Raw genomic sequence first — 25,337 nt, forward strand, 5'->3', positions numbered from 1 at the left:
ACAAGTAATTTCCAGTTTATCACAAGTGTAATGTCTGACCTCTGAACTTTTAGACATTTTCTTACAGTGTTTTGGTTTTAGCTCTAATTCCAAGCTTTTCTGTGATGATTACAGGAAACTCATAAAGGTAAATATACCTAAGTGTAGAACGAACTGGACATAAAAATCTGATGCTCTTTCATAGAGACATGCAGCATTACGAGTTGTTCAGAAGAGTTAGCTTTCTAACATTTAAAATCTTAGGTCACTGCCTACCAGGACAAAATACCCTGTATTAATAAACATTATTGACATGTGAGATACCTGGGCCACATCCTCAAAACTGTCAGTAGAACAGCTAATGTCTTCCTCAGTGTCAGTGCCTAAAGGCTTTTTATTTTCTCTAGCAGTAATTAAGTTTCAGGCCTTTCAACAGTTCTTCAGTTTAATTGCCAGACTGCTCATTCATCAAACTGTCTACCTGTCGGCCAACAGGCACTTTAAGTGAGCAGCACAAGTTAATATAGCACAAAAAAGAGTTTTATTTGTGCATTTTGATTGAATGGTTGAGTTAAAATATGTATAAAATATGTTACTTTGTGACACAAAATGTTGTGTCTCATACCATGCCATGACCTAGGTTCTCACCGCAGTGAACTTGCAAGGACTGGCACACAGGATCCGATGTTTGAGCGGATCTTTACAGACAGATCCCCGACAATACAAGTTCGTGGACAGATCTCTGGTATAAGCGAGAAAAATGTAATACATTCGACCCTTGCTTAGTTTAATTTGCGCAGTAGCAGAACAATCAGCATGGCCTAGTCGTACCACCCGATCGTGGCCACAAAGCGGGCATGTGGTAGTCACCCTTGAGGTCCCCAAGAAACTTTCATCAGAACAGTGAAAGTGTGATAGCTGGTTTGGTTCAGCATGTCGCCCAGCACAACACCCTATCTAAAACTGTCCTCCAGGGCATCAACCATTCTCCACTCTGTGACAAGGTGTCGTGCCAAGATGCACCCCTTGGCTACTGCCGAGTCTAATCTGTTGGTACCAGGGATGGATGATGATAGATGAGGACTCACATCCTATCAAAACTCTCCCTTCCTTAACAGTATCTCACACTGATGTATCTGAAATTCCTTCTAATTTAAAACCTTGCTCTTGCGTTCATTCAATGCCTTCTATAGGTATTTCTTTATAAGAGTTTAAAGAGGGCATAAAGACAATACCATTTTTCTCACAGGTAAGTCATCCAAATTTCTCCAATATATGCATGTACATGTAAGGGTGAATGCACGTGCACACATATCAAATTCATGACTTAAAATTGACAAAACTTGTCACAACATCAAAAAATGGCAAATTTTGTTATTTGTAAACACTTGAGTAAAAATACAAAATCTGATATATTTACATCTCCCTTTATTTCCCTTTTTAGAATAAATTAAATCATTTGAAATAGAGTGTCATGTGAGCATAACCAATTTTTTAATTGAACAATTAAACCAGAGCTTTGCAATTTTGTTTGTGTGCATCCACAATTCTCACGCAACCTCCAGTTTTCAGTATACTCATTTTTGTGTAATACTTCACCATTTTACAAATAAAATATAAGAATGTATTACAAACAAAAATTCCTAGACAATGATGTAAAGCAATGAAAGGTTTTCCACCACACTTGCTTCTTTAAATTAGTTTTCGGTGAGTTACATTCCCTTTCCATCTCTTCTGTCTACACACCCAGGCTCTAATTCTCTGACACAAATGTTTACATCTAACAATGAAAGAATATGTTCTGAGACAAATCTTAATACAATATCTAAAGATGGCATAAATATTCTCTGATGTAAAGAACTATCTGCCATATTATGTTGTAGGAAGAATATGATGTAGGAGTTGTAATGTACAGGGTATCATGCTGAGACAAACTTCTGAAAGACATGCAGCAAACACCACAAGAGTATACTGACTTAAACAACTATTGGGTCTCCATAGGCACAGTCATTCTCAATGCCGAGGTTGTATTTGCTGCCTTCTCCATTTTTGTACAGACTAGTCACAAAACGAGCCCAGCCTCGCTCACCCTGTGCAATAAAGTAAAAGATGGTAAAGAAAATGGACTGCAATAGATTGTGTCAATCAAGATAGTAAGTTGGAAGAGAATACCATGAGATGTACTGTGTCAGTCAGATACATATTTGTCCTTTTAGAGCTAACTTTTCACATTAATTTAAATACTACCTTCTACATAAGTATGTTGGTTGTAAGCTTGTGCCATTTACAAGATCTTTTCTGAATTCACCTTAGCATGGTAAACTCCAGATATGAGCGTGCTCCATTAAATTTTGACATGTACAGAATATATATATAAGCCACAAACATGTATATGAAAGTCACATTTAATGTGACTGAGTTTTCGTCAAAAATTATTTTCATGAGAACGCATACAAGCTATCCAAAAATATTAAATAAAGGAATATCAGACTAACCCAGGGTTCACCCCAGCTGTTGCGGACAACCCAGTATTCTGTGCCATTGTCTACTCCCCAGCCTGCCACAGAGATGATGTGGTTGGGCTGAAAATGGCAATCAGAAAATAAAATCAGTAGCTGATATTGTCAAACAAGAACACATAACAAAACTTTGTTAGTTCCTCTGTAAATCCAATATTATGCTACATAGTTATCACCGATACGATGTCTGCTGACATTTTTCTTACACCAACAGTTTTACATTTATTCAAACTTGAGTCTCCAAATGCAATTGCTTTTCTCACCTCGGAAATGATATGGTATTCAGAAAAAATTCCACCTGTATATTCATCAAGTCCTTTGGTAGCCATAATGGAACAACTGCAAACAAAACATTTGAGATACAACCATAAAAATGGCAAAACAGACAATGGAGGCACTCTTACTGAATCTGACATCTGCAACAATTCAGCTGTATTATTTACTTTTTGGCAGACAATTTTTCAGGCTCTTATTTCTTGCTGTCACAGCATTAACAGCAAGAAAAAGTGAACAAGCCAAGACAATGAAACAGAAATTAAAGTAAAAATTTTTACACATTTTTACCTAATGGGTCCATTCTTGTAAATTTCGGCCATCATGTTTTCACGACCTGAGACAGATCCATAATCAGCAACCTTCCAAACTCTGAAAGTGTCAACCTTGGCACACTCTCCAAATGTTGTACAAGTTCCACATTTGTTGAAGGCATTGCAGCCTAAGGTAAGAGGAAAAAGGACAAAACATACTGGTTTCAAAATATTGCATACTTTTCAATGAAAAGAATTATGTGGCAAAGACCAAAGAAAGCTGAGAACTGCTCCCTGGTGAATATTTTTAATTATGTGGCTTTATCAGGCTCTGTTTCTATGTGGATCCCATTCCCATGGCTTTATTTAAAATAAATATAAAGATCAATGTGAATAAAATATACATTCATATATTTATCCACATATTTATATTGTAGTAGGAATGTTTTGTTTCCCTCCATATACATGTATACTTCTAACAAGTCTGGGTGATCATCCTGTTGTGAAGGCTTAAGAAAAAAAACTACCTAAGACATAATATTACTAATACTAAAAAAACCATCTCTTTAGATAACTGTTATCCAATGTATAAGATGCAGAAATTGGAATGTGGATAGATAATCTCCCATGGAAGTAGTACTGCTACACATGTTCAGACAAAGGCCAAAACTTTGGCAAGATATTATACGGCAGACTAGATGAAAACACTTCAAACACATAAACAAACAAACAAAATGTGCTTTAATTTTTTTCCATTCCACCACATAATGCCTAAGTACTATGAAACTTAATAGGCTTTATTGCCTTGACAGACTAAAGACATGATAATGAGAAAGGAAACATACACAGAATCTACACACTCCAATATAGCAGTCAACATCAGTCTTGTACCTATATAGCTGTTAGGTGTTCAGGATGGTAAAAGTAAAAAAGCTATTTATGTTCAACGTTAAAATTTCCAAATGCAAGATTTAGTCTTAAAGAATGTCTACCAGTCCTTGTAGAAAATCTAAAGTGGCTAAAAAAAGATTTATAGAAAGACACCTTGATTCTTGGCCTGATAGTTGTTGCAGGTTTCATCAGGAATTCCAACCTTGTGGGCGTATTCATAAACATCTGAATCATCTCCCCCATCACAGGATCCTGCACCACCACAGTCAATGACTTCTTGAGCAGACAAATAGGCAGAAGGCCAGGCACCTTTCCTTTTGATGTTGATACGATCAGCAAGGGCACTGGTAGCTCCCATGCACCAGCAAGATCCACAATCTGTGAACAGACACGCACAGTCACTAATTCCTCCAGCAACTTTCCTTCTAGCATGTCAACCTTACCTGTTGACACATCATCACAGATAACAGTATAGCCTCATTAGATTGGAACAAAACAGATGAAAACCTTACATTGTGGAATATGCTGATTGCGAGTGGAACTAGCAAAGTTGATTCCACTGACATTTCGCCAATCCCAGCCTTTTGGCAAATCAGAAACTCGAAAATTGGGATCTTCAAATGGTCTGGGTCCGAACCTGCAAGAAAAAGTAACAATTTTGGATAAATCTCAAACTTAATAAGAAGTCCATAAAGGCTAAGCTGGTCAATAATGTGTTTGCCACATCTAGGGCGCATGGCATATGGAAGCCAGGTGGATATACTTTTATTGCAACTTCGATCCCTATAAGCTCACTGGAAACATCTCTGTACTAAAACCTGCTCTCAGAATGAAATTAATGCAGTGCTAATAACGTATAAAGACATGCTGCTAACTATATACATCCATGAACCTTTCTATTTTGCATACCGGTGACTGAAGATGTAATAAAATGTAACACCACAGCCACTACAATGTTCCCAAAGAGTGCAATATCCGGATGCCGATGCACTTACTGCTGCACGGATGGCACATAGCGCTTGCTTGGTCTGTAGCATGGTCGGTGAAGTCCATCCTTCGTTGAGACGTACTTGCTGGGAATAAAATCTACATTTGACTTAAAAATATTGTCGCACTTAATGCTGCCTAAACTAACAACTGTTAGTACAACGACAACGAGTATATTCTTGCCCATTCTGGTAACTGGAGTCAAAATGTAGAATCAGGTGAGACCACAGCGATGATACTTATACGTTCGAATCATGTGACATTACGCCCTAACATCACGTGACATCTGTTGTTAGTCACGTGTAGTCACAGTATCGGCTAGCCGTGACAGGTGTGAGACGGTTTGTATATACAGTGGTACCTCGACATACGAGTGCCCTGACATACGAGTGTTTTGAGATACGAGCCGCCGAGCGAGCGATATTTTGCTTCGAGATAAGAGCAAGATTTGAGATACGAGGAATCGCACACTACACCGCTGCTAACAGTTTCTCCCACCTCAGACTAGACCTCAGTCTGTGTGCTTGTTTCCCTCGTGTTCGAAGCATTTTTGATAAGTTGGGTTTGCGTTTTTTTGCTTTTTGTACATTTACAAAACATTATCCCATTTATTTTTGTAACCATGGGTCCGAAGAAGAAGATGATGTCTATTGAATTAAAGCTCGAAATCGTAGAAAAACACGAGCAAGGTGTGCGAGTAATTGACTTGGCGAGGATGTACGGGTGTAGCACATCAATGATATGTTCTGAGCTTAAACAGGAGTTGATAAAGGGTACAACGCCAGCTAGGGGCATTACAGTAATTTCTAAGCTCCGGACTTCTCTCTCCATGAAAAGATGGAGAAACTATTGACTGTGTGGGTGACAGAGAAGCAGCTTCAAGGAGGAACCTTAACACAAAGCATCATGTGTGAGAAGGCACGAGCGATTTACGGTGATTTGCTGAAGCAGATCCCACACACTTCCACAAACGAAGATTTAATATGTTTTTATAGAATATGTATTTGTTATTCATAAATAAATGTTTCTTCTTGTAAATACACTTTTTCTTATTCAAAAACACTTAACAAAAACAACTGAGGTGGTGTTTTGGGAGCTGGAACAGATTAATGGCATTTCAATGACTTTCAATGGGGAAAATTGCTTTGAGATACGAGCAATTTGACATACGAGCAAGGTTACGGAACGAATTAAACTCGTATGTCGAGGTACCACTGTACTGTAGTTCTTATCTTGTCAACCTGACGTTAGTACGTGTGTGAATGCTGATCTGCGCGTGATGAATCAGAGAAAAAAACGGAGAAGGCCAATCCACAAGAGAGCCTTTTGATTCCTCACTGTCGCGTGAGGGGCGTCACTGACCACTATTATCAAGTAACCTTGATTATGCAGTATAATATAGTGTAGCATGGTGAATGGGGCTTGCTTTCCCCACGAACTTGTATTACACATATATTACACATCCATACTTTCCCGAACACCACAATAACAAATACATCAAAATCGTCGTCGGTTTTAGGTGCTTTCTATTCTAGAGCCACTCGATTGTTCTTTCCAAGGCGAATCATACACACCACACACTCGCGCTCTCGAGAAGTCGTAGCTGGATCTCACCTCTACGCTGTCCCCTCTTGCCCTTACCCTGACCCCCGACTTCTCTCTAAAACAAACCTGCATCCTCCCCCTTCCCCCAAATCCTGTCACTAGGCATCCCGCTCTCTTTCCACCACGGGGTCGGCGTCAGTAACTACCCCACAACGCCTAACCTGCAGTTCCTGTTGCTAGCTTTCCCTCTGTGTTTGCGTGTGCCATGTTCCATACTGCTATATTAAGTACTAAAGGTTCTAAGTACGTGTCGTTTTGCGACGTGTACATGGCGTAAAAACCCAACTTGATAATCATTGTACTGGACGTGTGACAATCTTCAGATAAAATAATTAAAAGCATGTGTCTGCTAATCTAATTAGTTTTTTAAAATATACAAATCGGATTTAGTAGGGCCAGTAAATATGCCTCACTAAAAACTTAGCAAAGCTTCAAATTTAATAATTTGACTTTACAAGGCTTGGACCTACTTGCACACACAAACACAAACCACTGAAATCTCAAGATCACTCTGATGCTTCATTAAAAGCAGGTCATTACCATCATACCCCACTAACTGATTTATTGTCATTTACTTCTTCTACATTAAACTTTTCACAGCACTGTTTGTATTCTTGTGGCTTATCTATCCTTGTCCTGGGCTGATCAGACCTCCCAGAAAAAGATGTTGATTTATTGTCTTCAAAGTTGAGCAATGACTGACAGCTTTCTTGGTATACTTCAAGTCACAAGACATTCCTCATTCTCTCAGTTCCAGCAACATCACTAAATCTACCATCGCATATTAAAATTGATTGTTACAAATTTTATTCCGAATCGTCCATTAGCACACCACACAACTGACATGCATCACACACTTACAAACACATCACCATGTCCAGTTCTATGTCATCATGCTAAACGAAGCATTTAAAGTCCAAGTAAAAAAAAAACTTTCCCATGGCTGCTGAATGTAGAATCAGGTACTGGTATGGTCAGCATACACTAAACAGTCCAGCCATGTTGGCATTCTAATTACAGGTGTCCATTCAAGTGGACATGACCTAAGCTCACTGCCTGCTGTGGTTATCATGACCTTTATTAAGCTTTATTATGCAGCTAACCTGGATTCAGAATGCTAACTATTGTATTTCCCAGATTTGTCAGCCATTGTGTGGTCTTCATTTTGGCTCAGTCCTGCAGAAATCTTGACAGGAAGACGATCTCCCCAGACAGTATACCTGGTACATTTGTACAAGTCCCTGAAACATAACCAAATCATGATGGCATTCTGCTCATGCAGATCAACACTATAAAATCTGTGAAAAACCACAATAAAGTTCTTTAAAATATAATTTGTAAACCTATTTGTGAGAAAAGTTTTATAAGAAAGAAAAATATCCGATTTTATCACCATGGTAACTCTGTGAACAGATATCATAGGAACGCATCAACAATTCTGTGAAAAAGCTCATACTTTCCGTGTCGTGTCTGTGTGATGATGACATGCTGTGCAGAGCCATCAGCACAACACAAATGGCAGTGGGAATGTTTTGATGGCATCACCACGTCCTGGACCACACGTGGCCATTCCTCACCTGCACATTGTACTCCCTTTCTTAAAAAGAAAATCTTGACGTCAACATGCCTTTTTGCATTCTTAATTGGCAATGCTCTAGAGTCTAGAGCAAGAACAAATCCAAGATGTGTGCTACTCTAGTGCAAATCAAAGTGTTACTTTCACTGATCTATCTTCCTATCAAACATACTTTGCAATCACTACTTAATGACAGAGAGAAGAAATACAGTCTGACACACCTTCTGGTCTTCTTCCTTTTCTCAGGATGACATAAGAATAGCGCACAAAGTCCTTGTTTGACTGGGCCTGAATAACAGATTGCAATGGGTCAGAGACAGAGAAATAACACAAACAGGTAGCATACTTCAGCAGCAAGTGAAACACTTCACAAATAGCATTCCAGAATCAGGTGCGATACAGCATAAATGTCATATTCATTTTCATGAGCAGAAACTTGGAAGACAACAGCAAGAAATGTGGAAAAAATGATCTAAGATTTCTGTGGATGGTAGAGAGACATTAGAGGTAAACCTTTCCCTCTCTACCTCCAAGACTAAGCAGATCCAGATGACCAAAGTGCTTCCCTACATAAACCTCTACTCTTGTTCTGACAGTTCTATCAAACTGGGCCTCAAGTGTTTACCCTTTGTACCCACACTTAGATCCTAAAGGTTGGAAGCTCACATTCATGTTGCACAACAGTAAAGAATGTTGTTAAAGCTGATCTGGCCTATGGTTTACCAAAATATACTAAGTAAAATATACTAAGTCGTCTTTGCTAAGGTTATCAATGTTTGTTTCCTTACAACATTTTCTTTCAGATGCGTGAAATCTGTTTTGAAGAAGCAAGGTATATTTTTATTCGTTATCCTGGGACATGCTTGATCATGTGGACACTGAAAATGAAGGCAGACATGTCACAAGTATTGGTTTTCACGATACAGTATCTAATGCATTATGCACCCTATATATTATTGACTCCTGGAATTCACACAGTGATTCTCTCTCCTCCTCACACAAAAGTTAAAGCATTTATAGTATTATAGGATCTGTTTGCTTTATACCAATCACTGCACATCACCCACTCAAGAACAGTCACTTCCCCCAACACAGTTTAGATATAGTTATATTTTCAATAATTCCACAGTTTATTTTACAAACTCCTCTTTCTTCAAATGAACACTCAAGAGTCACAAAGTGCTCTGCTAAATGCCTCAGACTTTAGAGATATTGTTGAAATCTATCAGACTTACTGGAGCAAAGACATAACCTTGCAAATGTTCACTGTTTGCAGAGTCTGCCATCTGAAACCAAAAGAAATAGCGTTACAAAAGTTTCACTAAGAATATTGTAATGACTGAAATGAAATACATCTGATATGATTTCTGTGGAAAACTGGACTTAGAACTCTGAGAGTACTGTGCCACAGTGTGTGCGGGTGTTGGTTTTTTTTTTAAATTATCTCTATTAACATCTCTCATTATCTATTACTTGGGTGTGGGGTAGTCCTGTATTTTCTCTGTTGTGTATGCCCGCGTGTATTTTAACTTTTTGATCTACATGTGATTAAACTTCTTATTAGTACCATTCATTTTGTCTTTGTTGTGGCCTACGTTCATCAAAAGTTCGATAGGTCCGTCGTGTCCTGGCTCTGGCTGAGCGAGTGGGAGTGTGTGTGTTCATGTCGGCTGTGTGAGCGGTTGCGAGCGTGCATCCGACGACGATCCGCGACAATTTGGTGGAGATGCGGGCTAACGGACCCAACCCTTAATTCCTCAAACCTTTGAGCGTAGACTTGTCTTGTTTTGTAACGTTCGTGTTCTTCACGTGGGTATTCTATGCAGCGAGTACGAGTACTGTATTTGTTTTCCATTGATTTTCTAACCAAAATGCAACGAGAGGAGTTGGACAGAGCAGAGATGATACAGCGAGGAGGCAGAGAGAACAGAGAGGATCTGACTTGAGGAACTAAATAATGGATATTGCCAGAGGAAGAAACGGGGGTGAGAGGAGGAATGCGTCAGGCATCGAAGATGAGACGATACACCTTAAGATCCCATCATTTGATGAAAAGGAAGACCTGGGGACGTTTCTCTGCCGTTCTAAGCTTTGGGCCAAAATACAGGTGGGACCTCAGCCCCTGTGCGGTGAGACTGAGCACACTGCTGTGGGGGAAGGTCAGCGACGTGTATGTAGGCCTTAGCGACAGTGATGCAGAGAAATATGAAAAGTTAAAAGTGTCCCTGTTGACGAGGTTTCGCCTGATAGCCGAAACTATCAGGCGCAAACTGCGAGCTTCCCGGCGTGGAGGGGAAACTTTCCAGCAGTACATAGCCAGGGCCCGGCTATACCTGACGCACGCGATGGAACTGTCGGGCAAGGCAGACACGTTTGAAAGCCTGCAGGACTTGCTGCTGATGGAACAACTGATAAACGGCGTGCCCATGGAGCTGGCCACATTCATCCGCGAAAGAACGCCTTAGAGCGTAGAAGATGCTGCGACTTTGGCCCAGCAGTTCACGGAGGCGAGGGATGCAGCGCGGGGCTATCGCGCAACCCACAACTCATGTCCTCCAGAGGAGGAGCGAAGGAAGGAGTAGAGCACAGCGCCCCTCAGAACCAAGCCCGAGGAAAGCAGTTGTGTTTTCACTCCGGTCAGGAGGGCCACGGGAGGTGAATCTGTTCTTGACTTAAAAGGGAAACTGATAGCAGGGTTGCAACGGTGTCCTCTGTTCACAAGGTCAGACCGGCGATGATGGGGGCGATCTGCGACACTGCGGGTATGCCATCTGGGTCTGCTGCTTTGCCACTTTTCATGCTTTTGATAGGTTTGATGATACAGGGAAACATTTTTGCCTAGTATAGCAACATTATCACCGGCCACTTTATAATGTCTACCTTGTGCTCTGCAGTGTATATGTGCACGTGCACCACAAGAGTGGCAGCTATGCACATTGTGACTATGGGACTCTACAGACACACCATTATTTTTGTGAATGAGGAACCTTTTGATGGGGCTTTTCTATGATACAGCCTGAGTTGCTAAGTGTAAACCATTCATTGCTCCCTCATCCACTCCACATATAAGAGAACGTGTTAATTTGTTCAGATGCTCGAGTCTAGCTTTCACTGCACCTGAAGAAGATGATTTCTGGCTTCATATATCAAAGAAAATCCAGCAGCAGTTCCATTCTCTACCAAGACCTGCAATGTAAAAATAATTCATGTCCACAAAAACTCAAACAAAATAATTCAGAACAAAAACTAAATACAGCAACTTGCATTTTCTAGCTTAACATTTAACAGATTTTTCTCTTGGTCTTAAAAAAACCAAACAAGCAAAAAAAAAAACAAGAATATACTATATATTGCACCCACACAAGTGATGTGACCACAGAACTTATTTTCTTCTAAATATTAAAGAAAATTATTCTTCACATTTCATTCATGGAGTATAATGTATGAGATTTAAATGCACCAGAACTATCAACCTATGTGGTATTACTCCAAATAAGCTTTGAGTCACCTGAGCACTTTTAGAGAATTAAAGAGGATTTTGTTGCCCCCAGTGTGATACACAGTAAACCTACTGAAATTGTCAACTCTTTCACGTACCTGAGAACTATTTTTGATTGCAAGCTCAAATGGAATATAATCACTGAGCACATTGTTAAATGTGGCCAACAATGAATATACCTTCTGCGTAAGCTAAATAGTTTTTCAGTTAGTCATCTAATCTTATGCCATTTCTACCAGTCATTTATTGAAAGTCTTTTTCATCTGTATGCTAGTTTCGCAATCTCTCTGTCCATGATAGGAACAGTCTGAACAGTATTGTCACATCTGTTCTAAGATAATTGGTATCAAACATTTGCTAATATTTTTCACTGTTGACATCTTTTAACGCTGCACCTTGCAATGAACTTTAATTCTTATTTTCACTTCTAACTTTTAATTTTGTGACTTGAGCACCTTCCCATGTTCAAAATGCCCACTGAGACAAATAAAGTTGGTCATTGTCAATGTGTTGCAGTATAACAGCTAGAGGAAGAAAATAATTCCCACAGTTCTTTAGTTACTACATCAGTCATGTGGGGTCACAGGGTGCAGGTCATTACCAGAAAGTCCTCAGTCATATGCCACAGCGCTTCAATGGTCTGCAACCTCTCCTCCTTCCCAGCATGCTCCAGCAAGGTGTAGGCACTGACCACCATTGTAAACTTATTCTGCACATGCAAGATGCATCAGCATCAGATTTCATCAATATTGCACTTCGACATAAGAACACCCATGCTGACATATGATCTATCATCCAAAAGCTGAAGATACGCTTCACTTACTGCAAAAGCAGATGGAGGAAATTGTCGAAAGGTGACACCTGGAATGTGCATTTGCTTCTGACATTCTCCATCTACAGACAAACACCACCAGAGTGTGACGGTAGTGCCAGCCAGATGTGTGGCAACTATGAAACCAAGACTAACATGTCGGGAAATAAGGATAGCAAAGAAATTAAAAATATGATGTTAAACTTAAGGATATATAAAAGAAATTTGATAGCAAAGATTAAGATGTGCAAGAATTGTGGTGAGTTAATTCAATTTCAGTTGCAAGCATGGTCTTCCCAGTTCATTCTTTTGTGTTTTCATAACAGAGTAAAGTCTGTGGACTGTATCCACCTGAATGCAAATGCACCTTGAAGCAGAAGTCTGGCCATAGTGTTCATGTCCTGGCTCTTGTCCACACAATAGTACTCAAACACACGCTCGCCCCAAGTCACATTACCTGCCCTGAATACAGACATATCATAGTTGCCATTATCAACTTGTTGCATTTGGTGGTACAGTGTGGCATGGTACTGATGATATAATAGTAACAAAAACAATAAATGGCATATCATTAACTGAAATACATGTTCTTTTGCTTTCCTCACCAGTTTTTCCACTAATACCCGTATAGTAACCTAAAAATACAAAGAGAGAACACCACACCGCAATAAGGTATTAACCTTATTGACCACTTCATACAATTCTTCATATTGAAGAGCTAGGACACAAAATACTTTTTCTTTTGCCTTGTGCATGATAAATCTTCATGATCCCTTTTCCACATGGAGGTGATTATGGAGATTGTTACGGCAATTTTTAATTCTCCAGGTATCTGTTATAAGATGCTCTGTCTAAAAACACACTTAACTTAAAAAGCTCTTTTCAAAACAAAACTTTGCCACCAAAAGAAAGCAGCAGTACAGTGCTTGAACAAACAATGCAAAGTATTTTGTATACATACATGTAAAACTGTCATGTTGATTACTCACCATATCACAGAGCCCAATCCTGATCCCAAGTTGTAAATAGATCGTGGTACAAAGTCAGGGACACGACTTGATATCTGCAGAACCAAGCATGACATCACAAAACCAGCTTAAAGAAACACTATTTGACAGTTCAGGAATTTAATTAATTTACTTCCTAGAATTTTTTGCTTTTTTATAAGCAAAAATACCTTAGGAGCTCTGTGCACAACATTAATGAAATATCTTTCAAGAACCGGCACTGTGCATACATGAATATGCTATTAGATTACCAATGGGGAGAGAAAAAGAGTAAAATCTGTTGGAGCTCAGAAGAAGGCAATACTGCACCTCATTAAAACACTGCAAAATGACTGCATAATCCGATGCCATCCGTGCTGTGAGATGGAGTAAACTCTTGTATGCATCGTACCTAGAACAAAAGGACAACACTTAGTCCTGGTGAGGCAATTGGATGATATCACATTTAGCAGAACATGAAAAGAAAAGTAGCATTACTGATGATGTTATCTTTGACATGACTCCATAATCTCATTATTGATTTGTATGCACACTTATAAGCATCCTCCTTGTACAATTAAATTATGCTCTAGTATGTAACAAAGAGGAATGAAATGTGAAAAAAGTGAACAATGAAATGGTGCTAATGTTGTTTTATATAGATATAGACAAAGTGAAAAAAAAATCACCACTGCCTGGCAGCCATTTAATACATCACATTATTACATAAATTATATGATTTGGTAATAAATATCTCAAAATTTTACAAATTGTACTAATAATCTCACAGAAGATATCATGTGGCTTATATAATGTAACAAAACCTCACAAAAAGAAAAAACAAGATTATAACATCCCTTACATGACTGGCTTCCAGTGATATGTCTTTCTTCGAAGCTTCTGTAGAATTTCATCTTTTTGAACAGGAATCTCCTTACCTTTTTTACCTTAAAAATGCAAACAAACTGTTTTAGGTTTATTGCCAATGTGGACTACTTCCTTTTGTGTAAACATACAAACATACTTCTGATCAAAAGTCTTTCTTTTTCTTACATAAAACCCTAACACCTAACCAAACAATTTCTTAAATTGGGTCTGTTCTGATTGCAATGTTATTAAACTGTTGTCAACACTCATCCAATCTAAGTTACTAACATATGATAAGAAAACAAAATGGGAAAAGTGATACATTTTCCAATGATCTGGGTAGAAATATAAAGGTTTTCTGAATGATACAGCCTACAGTATAGTGTCTGAAAAAGAATAACTATAATCAGGCTGTGAAAAATATTCCTTACTCTGCCTTTGCACCAATTACTTGCAGGCTGACTAGGTTTCAAGCTTTCTCAGACTGACCTACTTACTGCTTCGTTGGAAAGGAGAAACAGTAGATATCAATCAGCCATCTTGGAACTATAGGAAATGCAATCTTCCTGCGACCCCTCCCAAAAAATCAAAACTATTAGGCATTACAGAAGCATATGTATCAGAAACAACACTCCCAGCAAGGAAAACTAGAAAGTGTGAAAATAAATTACAAACTGCAGTACGAACTTCTTTCTGCAATGATCTCTTGTTCCATCTGCTGGGCAAGCTTATTTATTTCAGCATCAGACAGTGGTGCATGGCGACTCCACAGATAATTTGCCAACTTGCCTGCACTGTGAGAGATGTTTTTTATTGGATATTCTGCAGACAAAATTTTGTACTAGAAGTTTTACAATTATTCTTCAGTCTTTTGAGCCAAGGATGGTTTAAAATAAACACAGCGTGACAACAACAACAACAATAGTAATGTGGATTTATGTAGCAGATTTTTAACATTAAAATAAAAAGTCAGTTGTACACTTGACAAAAGTGGTGTTGATGCACTGCTGTAGTATGATGTGCTTTGAGAAGTCAAAACAAGTTTGTAATAAAATGATGACAAAATCTTTAATTTAAAATAATGTTTAAAGAGAAAAATGATGCTTATTTGCTACTATAAGATACGTTCTCTGCATGCGTATTGTCAAGCAGCCATTTTTGTTTAGTAAAATGGTGGCTACATTTATTTGCATGGCTCTGCTATGAGGTACATTGATACTACATTCTCTTTACAAATCTCCGAGGTGGTGGAATTGGAACTAGTGTTTTACACCAAGCCAGCAAACTAAGGCTATATCACGGCAAGGTAGCCCGCCCTGTAAACAGATGCTACTTGCAGAAAAAGAACAGTGTGCCTGAGATGAGAGCTAAACCCAGGACAGCCAAACTTCACTGCATTGGTGACAGGTGCTAACTGCTGCACCTGGATGCCCTACAGATCTCCAAGGAAAAACCTAGAAGAATTAAGTAATATCTAGTTGGTTATGCTGTCTGCAAGCCACAATAAATATCTTACTTTCAATTAGAACTGATGCAGCCTCTGCAAGCCTCTTTGGCACGGTAACTGTGGGAAGTACAATACGACCTGGGTGCTTCTTGTGGTTCAGTGAATCATCAGCTAAGCCTTGAGAGACCCAATGGTCTAGCTGAATCTGTAGTTTTTTGTCTTGTTTCCCTGATTTTTCTTCAGTTGTAGTTGTAACTTCATGTTTTTTTTCCAGCTGCATCACACACAAGTACATGCATACACAGGTAACCATGTTTAAATGAATAAATCTATCTAATGATTTTCAATACAAAAAAAAAAGAGAAAACGGCTACAATCTTCACTGTTAGTATCAGTAAAGTTTAAGAAAGTTTGCCCAGTCACATTTCATCAGTTTTCTTTTACAATACAAAACTTAACAAACACGTTTTAATGATTAAAATTAATCCTTTTCATTTGGTAAAAAAAAAAAAAAATGCCAAAATCTGTAATGCGCATATTCACACTCCTAAGGAGAATGCTCTTAGCACCAAAGAACAAGAACGAAACATGGACAGCATACGAGGGACAGGAAAACTAATAACATGAATTATAAAAGAATAAACAACAGTACTAACGAAGAATAAAATCAAATACAGGAAGCGCAAAAAAGGAACCAAATAACAAGAATTGAGAGAAACATGATGTTGCAAAAAGAAGACGAGCAAAGACTAGCTTTGTGGGAAAGGGTGTTAGGAGTAATGTTCACGGAAAAGGTGCGTTTTCGGTGCACGTTTTATATTTGTCAATGTGACTTTTCATACATTGTTTGTTGGTTGTCTTAATAATTTTCCCTTTCTTGTGTTAAATGTTAGCAAGAGAAAATGGCCTCAAACTAAAATTGTTTATTTGTAAGATTATGCTCACATTTCTTTTAAACCTTGTTGCGGATTTTCGACTAGTGCCGCTGGATGTTAAGGCCGTTAACTGTAATTTTGAATCAGAATAAAAGAACTTACAAAAATCCATATTACTTACCACTGACTGATTAATTTTTCGACAATGTACCGTCCAGCTACGACATTGTTTGCGAATGACATCCACACTCACCGAACTTCGAAACGAAGCTGCCATTTTGGCAGTAACTCTGATTTCATTGACAAAAGAGCTCCCCTTCGTTCCGCAACGCGGTCGCCCACGACGGGCGGGCCGTACCGCAGCGAAACGTGAGTGAGCGCCCGCGCATACGCGAACCTAGGGGAATGTACTCTCCGCGAACTTGGTCTCCCCATGCGTGTATGGGGTGATACCGGCTGCTCTTGATTCTGCCTCTACTCAGAAAGCAACAGCGGTAACATCCACGGGTGGGGTACGATCACAAACAAAGAACGTGAAATGGATGACATAAGATCTTGCACCTGCATTGCTCCTGTAAACATCGCGGTGGTAAAATATTGTAAGGACTTTGTGTGTCACCAGCGGCGGCCTTAGGCATCTGCAAACCGTGCGCCTGCACAGGGCCGCCAATATATATTGAATATAAAACCGAAAGACAAAATAACGACACAGCTGACGGCATCGTGTTTCTTGTTGATTAGCACGCTGTGTTTACGAATGCTACTAGAGTCAGAGGAGTAAGCTTTCAGTATTACAACGTTCTGCCGCATTGAGAATACTAATCAAGTTGTATTGACATAGGCGGGCGGAGGGGCCACCGATTCCTAGAGCCGCCCCAGGTGTCACCTATTGTTTGTAAATTATTATTGTTTGATGTATATGTTTCGAATTTTTAGTAATTAAACCTTTCTAGCTGTAACAGAAATAGCAGAAGTAACTAGTTCACATTTTGTGATTAAGTAGCTCAGCATTGGAAGTTCATGACATCTAGATGTAAGATATTCCATGTTTAAAAAAATTTATAGAGATGCCTATCAGCTTAATTTCCACAAATAACTGTAGCATAAACGATTTAAAATCTTTCCACAAATGTATGAAAATAATTTCTGAAAAAATCAGCAACAGTATTCCCATTGTGTGATAGGTCTTCAGAAATATTTGTAGTGATTGTGCTTTTGATTATTCAGATTATATGAAAATTTTGGAACAATTTTATTTCAGGAGGGCCCATCACACTTTGACATAGGTGCTATGACAACTGAACCCCCAACCACCCAAAAAAAACAACCTCTAACCCTGATCCTAACTCAAATCCTAACCCTAAACTACTCCCAATCCTAACCATGATCCAAACTTCTTTTTCCATTTTGTAAAAAGTGTCATGGCATCCTGGGCTCTCCAAAAATAATGTCAAACTTTTATATGTTTCAGGGGGAAAGAGAGATGAACATCTGATTTTACCAGTGAATTCATCTGTTAGTGTGACACTAGGTCTGAATGAGGTATGCATCTTCTATAGTAATTATGGTGTTCCTTTCTCTGTCACAACTTGGTCATAGTCCCATGAAATAAGGGTAAAATTAGAAAATAATGTCTTTTGAAAAAGTTATAGGTTTAATAATTTATTAAATTTATGTCATTATAACCGCATTTACAATTATACACAATGATCTGAAAAATCTAGACCTAATCAATTGCCTTTGTGTGAAAACACATCAACTAATTTCTACATCTATGTTTATGCAAGTTTACACCTGAGTGGCTTATGTCATTGACTACCCTCAGGGGGTGGGGGATGGGGCAGGTACAGACACATCAAAGTCAGCACATTCCCAATTCTTATGTTAAAGGAGTGCCCTGTCTGAACTCTACTATAGCACAAGTCAAGACTGAATGTTGAGTGCATCTCCTTGGTCTCCATAGGTAGAGTGTGTGCGCACGCGCAGAGTTTATTGCACACAGGCATGGGCAAGAGAGCAGCAGCCATCTCTAAGATATATTCCTAGTGCTATGTCACTTATCAAATAGATTCTAATATTACCTGGACATATGATGATAACTGTTTGGTGTCTGGGGTGGTCTGTGCAGATTCTTGCTCAGTTTCTTATTCATGCAGCTAAAATAAAATGCATGAGCATATTCTTAAGAAGCCAATAAGTAGATGAAGCACTGTGAAGAAGTCACATATAGTTCGGTCTAGTTCATTGTAGTAAACTGCCGAAAATAGCTACAGAAATGTTTTAAATCCTTAACTTATGATTTAACTCCAGACTCTTCTTGTTTCAGCTCCATGCAAAAACAAGTGTTGCTGCAAGCAGCAAGTTTACTGATGACAGACTGTGGCTTAATGGCAAGTAAGATGTCCACTACACAAAATATTTCACTCCCTTGTCCAGTGAAGGCCCAGTGAGGCCATTTCTGCATTTCTGCAATAGCTTTTGTGATTTTCTGGATGACTGATGCCAGGCTATGAATCTGAAGTATTTAATTTTTACTGCTGTTTTTGCTACAGTAGATGTGTTATTTTGTACAACAACAACAATTAATAATAGTATGTTTATCATCATCATACTTAATCCTCTTTGTACCTAAGATGGTATATAAGGCATCCATTAGAGACTTTTTTTTTTGTCAGCATCAAGTTTAGCCATGCTGTTCCAGGACAGTTTCTGGTCCTCACAATGCATATAGCCACCCATATATCTAGACATGCACCTGCATGCACTCATTACAATGCAAAGTTAAGGTAATCAGTCAAAAATAACTGCTGATAACTCATATCTGTTTTACTTGTGTTCATTGTCCAGGGAGCAGTCAGTAGGGAACCCTAGAGTACAAAATGTTCTCAAGGAGGGTAAGTAACCAAATGCAATTTGAATCTGCTGCAGCTGAGTACTGGGGAAAGAAATATCTGCAAAGAAAGTATTATTTTGAAAGTGTGTAAACAGTGTGGCGACCATAAAATTAGGCTCTAATGACTGCTGTTCTCAGAAAATGTAAACTAGGGAAATATCTGTAATGCTGAGCAACAGTAGATAGTTTGACAGACTTTGGCAAAGTGTTTCTTTGATAATGCTTGATAGCAGATGTGCAATTTATATAGCACATAATCATTATTATTAGTGTAATACTGAATGCATTTTATCAGGAAAAACAGTTCTGCTGTTGGGGACTTAACAGCAGCATTTTGTATGGCAGCTATAGTGAATGCTATAGCATTACTTTGTAGGGCAGTTTTTGATATAATAGCATTACTTTGTATGGCAGTCAGGCAGAAGACTGGCCTTACCGGGATGGGTGATGGTGCAGAGGTCAAGGTTCACATCTGCTCTGAAAACAACTTTCCTACTGCAGCTGGTCTGGCATCTTCTGCTGCAGGTTATGCATGTCTAGGTGAGGAAACTTCAGACAAAACACCTTAACACCTAACTCATCAACGCACCAACACCTAACTCACCTACAAATCAGCACCTAACCCATCAACTTCGCAACATCTCTTTTCTCGCTTCCTGTGCAGCCTTTCTTCCCTTAACTTATATAATCACACATTTTCCTTTCTTGTTCTCTTGGTCTTGTTCTTTTATTTACTTGTTCCTGTCATATTGGTGTATCTCATCATATCAGTATTTCCCCTTTTTTTTTTTTTTTTGTCAGATTCTTTTTTTTCTTTCCTTGTACCTTCCCTTTTGTTAACTCTCTTGTGTTTGGTAATAAATTGTGACCTGTGCTTACTTTTTTCTTCATGCCAAACCATCATGATTCTCAGATTCTTGAAAACTTCATAATTTACTTGTGGCTGTCATCTATGTTTATGCTTTCTTCATAACTTTATGATAGTAATTTTTGTGTTTGCTGCCCGTGATAAAAAATTTTTTGTTCCTGTTTTATTTCTTCAGTCTACACACTTGCCAATTTGTATAAAGTGAATGGCGAGCTCTCGCTAATTGCAAGGTGAGTAATGGGATAAAAAGTCGCTAATTGCAAGGTGAGTAATGGGTTTAAAAGACAACTTAGATATGTAATATCCAGAATGTATCTTCTCAACGAACCTCAACAGCTCCAGCACATTGCAGTATGCCTCGTACTCCAAGCATGTGAATAAAACCATGCAGAACCTCTTTTATGTATATCTCCACTGGCTGCCTGCGCAGGCTCTGTTTCTTATTATTCTGACTTACCTGATACGCAGGTATCTGTATTTCTGCAGACGATCGTCTTTTTTTTTCTGTTCCAAGAATCAAGACAAGAACATTTTATGTACAGATGTTCACCCATTCAGCATAAACTTGTTGGAACTCCTTTCCTCATTGAATATGCCACCAGTAGACATTCAAATCTTTTTAGATGTACCTTTAATACATAGTTGCTTGAAAGACGGAGTTTTTAAGCTGCATATCTCAGCCAGGCTATAATTCCGTATCATCTAAAGGCTTCACTTTGTTCATTTGTTGTACAATTTTTGCTGTTCATATTGTTCATGTACTTGATTAGCAGATTTAATGTTATTAATATAATCCTGTAATACTTTTTTAATACAGAATTTATAATTGTTTGTGTAGGGCTGCATCTGTAAAAATAATCTAATCAGAATTTAACTTTTCAAAGTTGTTAGCGAAGAAATTGATCAGGATTTCATCAAGTGGATGTGATGAGATCAGCCAGAGTGGAAAATGTTTCAAACTTTATGAGAACGAACTCTGCTGTCAGCAGATTGTGCTCAGATTAAATTAGCTGTACAACCAGTAGAGAACCAATATTGTCATGGAATGTTTCTTACTGTCAATGTTTTTTGAGGCAAGGATCAGGAAGTGCATGTCGAAGCATTTATGGAGGCTTTGTTTTGTGGGAGATGGGAGAGCGCCCTGATGGAATGGATTCTGTGGCCAGACAAATTGCACCTGCTGATCACTGGCCAGATCTTCGCATTCTTATCCTGGTGGTCAGTTCTGCTTTTTATATTGACTAAGCTGTACTGAAAGCTTCTCACCAGTGACTAGTGCTGGGGATGGGGAGAGCAGAGAGTAGAGCAATTATGTCCTTGTAATAAGGAGACTGAGCAGACAAACTGTAGGTGTCATGCTAGGGATTGTGGTGGAAGGTGGTGGGGTAGTTCCAAAGAGTTGAAGTGAGCACTAGATGCATGTTTTGCCTGTAAATAAAGACTGAGTTTCATTAATTTCTTATACATGGTAATGAAAAAAAACCTGGATGTTTATACATGATAAAGTAAGGGAGAAGTGAAGTACCTGGGGATTTGTTTCTGGCATCAGGTGAGTGACCAGAAGAAGCAGGTAGGATCCACGGAGGGAATGCAGACCACAGTGATGACAAGTGAGCTTATGCAGCACAGAATTAAAATGGTGCCCAAGCACACACAAGACATCATCAAAGCCATTCAAGATAGAGATTTTCCCACTTTTGCCAAAATCACAATGCAGGTAAGAGCTAGGCATGATTCACTTGATTTAAATAATAATAAAAAACAACAACTACAATGCCATCCAAAACATACATTCTCACACACAAGTATGCACAAAGAGTGGAGGCAAAATACCATTAAGAATCAGCAATCGGGGTTACCTGCCCTTAGCTCATGGCCTGTACGTCCTGCCCCGTGGCATGGTGGATGGTGATGGATTCCACCCCAGGACCAGAGCTTATAACATGGCTGTTTATTGTGTGGTGGACCTAGCATTCAATACATTGGGTGCTTCCTACTGTGGGTACCACCTGCTATCCTGACCCATCCTGCTAGGAACACTGCCATTTGGTCCATAACTGCTTATTCATCCAAGGAGAATCCAAGCTTATTTTGAAGCGAAACTCCATATCTGGAGGCCATTCTCCTATCCACCACCTTGAGATACACTGATTTAGGAGTGGTTGCCACATTGAGGATAGCCTTGTCCCAGGAAATAAAAGAACAAACAAATATGAGAATATTATCTGCCACATCTACATGCCTATTCCTTGTGCATTTGATATTTGACATAACTGAGTCTGAACAAAGGCATAAGTCAGCGTTTTAGCTTATCAACTGTTATGTAAAATTAATCTGACATGGCTGCAAAAGATAAGCAGCATATGTCAGAATCATGACTTTTCAGTGAGTCTCCTTTAGCAATAGTCTTATTGTGAATAGTCTGTGGTTGCAGACTGATCAATAAGTTTCTGTCATACTTTGATATATAAAATGATGTGTAATGGCAGGTAATTTGTCATGTTAACATACTGTTGACAGGAGAGCAATCAGTTTCATGCAGTTTGTCTGGACACGTATCCTCCCATTTTCTACCTGACGGACACATCACGACAGATCATTCAGTTGGTGCATGCCTACAATCAGGTGCATGGTGAGGCAAAGGTGGGTACTGCCTGACATCAACACCATATGACTATATGAGTCTGACAACACTATATAGTACCAACACTATGTGACTATGTAATACCGACACTGTATGAAGCTATTATATAATTATATGAGGCTAACATTATATACACATCTACATGTACAAGCTTTGTTTACTGTTTTCCAGAGGATACGATTATCAACTGAAGATAAATAGTTACCTTAGGCCTAGGCAACATGGGGAACTAAGCAGTCATCTCCATAGTTATAAAATGATGTCCAGTTTTGCAAAACAATGGGTACTCTATAAACAACTTGTTACCTAGACATAAATACTGAATTATATATATATAAATGACTATATGATTACTTCTAATTATGTACTTCTTGATATTAGGTACATTGCTATTTTGTGCAGTTAGCCTATGGCACAACTGCTATGATTTCTGTGCCTGATTAGTGTGAGATGATTAATGTTTGACTGCAATGGCTGCTTCTGTCTTGCACCAAGAGTGACAGCCTGAGGAAAGATCGGCATGAATGGCCAGCCCTTGGACAGGTGTCACACACAATATCCTGAGATGAGGTCCAAACCCATGGCTTGTGAAGTCATGGCCATCATCAACTTCCAATGCAGGAACAAACAAAATATCGTCATCAGATTCAATTATTTTGAAGACACTGAGTTGCATGCAACAGGCATGCCATACACTGCATCTCTTCTCTCTATTTAGGTCATTCCTGTTTAGGGAACATTAGGGCAGGCAGTACTGTGCTGGTGTGTTAGAGTTGGTGTCTTCTCCTACATCAGCATTCCATTCACTTTGTTTCTCACATCATTAGGTTGCCTACACATTTGATGCTGGACCCAATGCCTGTCTGTACCTGATGGAAAAGGATGTGTCTCCTTTTCTGGCCCTGGTCCAGCACAATTTTCCATGTAACAGTAAGGCACCAGATCAGCCTTTCATTCGAGGACTACCTGTCACTCCTGCTTCTCTATCTCAGGTAAAACTTCTGGTTTATTTTCTGCAATATGTTGAATCAGCGTGGACTTATTTTAATTTTTATGTGCTCAGGTGCTGAAACATTACATTAGATCTCAGGTTTGTTAGTACCTTTATTAGTCTAGCTCAAGAGACTTATTTTCCTGTTTCTCCTTGAACTTATGGTTCAATGTTTGGTTTTGAAGGGAACCAGGGAAACTAAAGTGGATGCATTTCTCTTCCCTTATTCATGTCTGAAGGATCAAAATGATCATGCTTGTATCTTTAATTTCTAGACTACACCTGGAATGTTTCAGAGTGAACTAGGCCAATACCCATTTTTCAACAGTGAGGGTGCTGTGCAGTATATCATTCATACACAGGTAACTCTTTGTATGCCTGTCAATGAACATGGAAATCTGGAAATATGCTTTGATGAGTCATATCCTAGTATTAATCATAAAACTGGACACCATACAAAATGTTGACAACTATAGGACCTCCGGTTTAATCAAATACTGTTAATTTTCTATCAGTCTGTTGTAAAATTGTCGGACCGCTCTGCATATTACAAATGGGAATTAATTTGCTGGGTGTCTTTTGCTGCAGATAGGGTCAGGGCCATGTGTTCTGCAGGATGAGGAAGACAGTCTGTTGGATGCAGCAGGTTTACCCAAGCATCTTGCCCCCTGACACCTTCTCCAAGAAGCCGACCAGCAACAGGAAATTACTGCTTGCTTAAATTATTTCTTTTAACATATTTATCCAAACCGCTGGATAACAAGATTAAGCCATTCCTGAATGCTCAAGATCTGACCACATTTTATCCAGCCCAGCTTAAAAAGTTCAGCTGACTATATGTTTTACATCAAGCAGTTTGGAAGGTTTTTTTTCATCTTAACTGATGAATTATCAAATCAGATCATGTGCATGACTGCTGTAGAAAACTTTCATCTCTTATGAGTTTTCATGGCTATGAGATCATTGTTTGGAATAGTTAAGACAGTATTATGTATGGTCATTAATAAAACTGAACAGGATAAATTGTTTTTATCTATGCTTACTGCACGTGTTTATGACTGTCAGTGCAAAAAGACATTCTCCACAATTCTGAAGCATACTCTCACCTTTTATTGAGGAAAAATTGCACTGACCATTTCTTAATAGAGTTTATATCATTAATATCCTTGGCTAAACTGTGCTGCAAGCATCTTAGACAAGTATATCAAATCACATTGTCAGAAACTCTCATAAATGTGGCACAAACATCAGATGGGCTATGCTAATTTGTGCTGCATGCCTGTTGCTCGACATGGATTTGCCATGGACATCACAGCTCTATAATTTAAAGTCTGAAAGTTTCTGGTCCACAAAAGTTCACTTTTTTGCCAAT

General features: G+C 38.8%; 3 protein-coding genes across 4 annotated transcripts; 1 reads left to right on the plus strand and 2 right to left on the minus strand.

The window, feature by feature from the left end:
• Positions 1-1,336: 1,336 nt before the first annotated feature.
• Positions 1,337-5,175, minus strand: LOC112576650 (cathepsin Z-like). Its single transcript, XM_025259259.1, has 7 exons — positions 4,912-5,175; positions 4,429-4,553; positions 4,070-4,294; positions 3,063-3,213; positions 2,762-2,837; positions 2,475-2,561; positions 1,337-2,069 (listed from the first exon to the last, which is right to left on the minus strand). Exons 1-7 carry the CDS (start codon positions 5,088-5,090, stop codon positions 1,956-1,958), a joined length of 957 nt encoding a protein of 318 aa, XP_025115044.1. The 5' UTR covers positions 5,091-5,175; the 3' UTR covers positions 1,337-1,955.
• A 2,117-nt stretch (positions 5,176-7,292) lies between these two features.
• Positions 7,293-16,904, minus strand: LOC112576637 (methyltransferase-like protein 17, mitochondrial). Of its 2 annotated transcripts, XM_025259242.1 has the most exons (15): positions 16,751-16,904; positions 15,764-15,968; positions 14,935-15,069; positions 14,243-14,327; positions 13,711-13,792; positions 13,384-13,457; positions 12,762-12,856; positions 12,407-12,477; positions 12,185-12,292; positions 11,202-11,270; positions 9,320-9,370; positions 8,873-8,962; positions 8,306-8,372; positions 7,965-8,085; positions 7,293-7,749 (listed from the first exon to the last, which is right to left on the minus strand). In XM_025259242.1, exons 1-15 carry the CDS (start codon positions 16,844-16,846, stop codon positions 7,626-7,628), a joined length of 1,473 nt encoding a protein of 490 aa, XP_025115027.1. In that variant the 5' UTR covers positions 16,847-16,904; the 3' UTR covers positions 7,293-7,625. The 2 variants fall into 2 exon arrangements, with proteins under 2 accessions (XP_025115027.1, XP_025115028.1); XM_025259243.1 differs by lacking the exon at positions 16,751-16,904 and having other exon boundaries at positions 14,935-15,041; positions 15,764-15,899.
• A 76-nt stretch (positions 16,905-16,980) lies between these two features.
• On the plus strand, positions 16,981-24,988 carry LOC112576645 (diphosphomevalonate decarboxylase-like). Its single transcript, XM_025259252.1, has 12 exons — positions 16,981-17,168; positions 18,041-18,111; positions 18,896-18,963; positions 19,417-19,463; positions 19,877-20,002; positions 20,506-20,560; positions 21,404-21,548; positions 21,880-22,047; positions 22,851-22,973; positions 23,802-23,966; positions 24,262-24,327; positions 24,554-24,988. Exons 1-12 carry the CDS (start codon positions 17,108-17,110, stop codon positions 24,635-24,637), a joined length of 1,179 nt encoding a protein of 392 aa, XP_025115037.1. The 5' UTR covers positions 16,981-17,107; the 3' UTR covers positions 24,638-24,988.
• Positions 24,989-25,337: the final 349 nt, after the last annotated feature.

Source organism: Pomacea canaliculata, linkage group LG12 (genome assembly GCF_003073045.1).
Source record: "Pomacea canaliculata isolate SZHN2017 linkage group LG12, ASM307304v1, whole genome shotgun sequence".
Classification (NCBI taxonomy): Eukaryota; Metazoa; Mollusca; class Gastropoda; order Architaenioglossa; family Ampullariidae; genus Pomacea; species Pomacea canaliculata.

Coding starts and splice junctions, on each gene's coding strand:
- LOC112576650 (XM_025259259.1), bottom strand. CDS start 5,090: ATGGGCAAGAATATACTCGTTGTCGTTGTACTAACAGTTGTTAGTTTA. Junction 4,295..4,428: donor CAATCAGCATATTCCACAAT/GTAAGGTTTTCA, acceptor GTCTGTTCACAG/ATTGTGGATCTTGCTGGTGC. Junction 2,562..2,761: donor AATACCATATCATTTCCGAG/GTGAGAAAAGCA, acceptor TGCCATTTTCAG/CCCAACCACATCATCTCTGT.
- LOC112576637 (XM_025259242.1), bottom strand. CDS start 16,846: ATGGCAGCTTCGTTTCGAAGTTCGGTGAGTGTGGATGTCATTCGCAAA. Junction 12,857..13,383: donor GGATTGGGCTCTGTGATATG/GTGAGTAATCAA, acceptor GTCTGTATTCAG/GGCAGGTAATGTGACTTGGG. Junction 7,750..7,964: donor ACACAGACACGACACGGAAA/GTATGAGCTTTT, acceptor GTTATGTTTCAG/GGACTTGTACAAATGTACCA.
- LOC112576645 (XM_025259252.1), top strand. CDS start 17,108: ATGGATGACATAAGATCTTGCACCTGCATTGCTCCTGTAAACATCGCG. Junction 17,169..18,040: donor CATCGCGGTGGTAAAATATT/GTAAGGACTTTG, acceptor TATATGTTTCAG/GGGGAAAGAGAGATGAACAT. Junction 22,974..23,801: donor AGGTGCATGGTGAGGCAAAG/GTGGGTACTGCC, acceptor TCACATCATTAG/GTTGCCTACACATTTGATGC.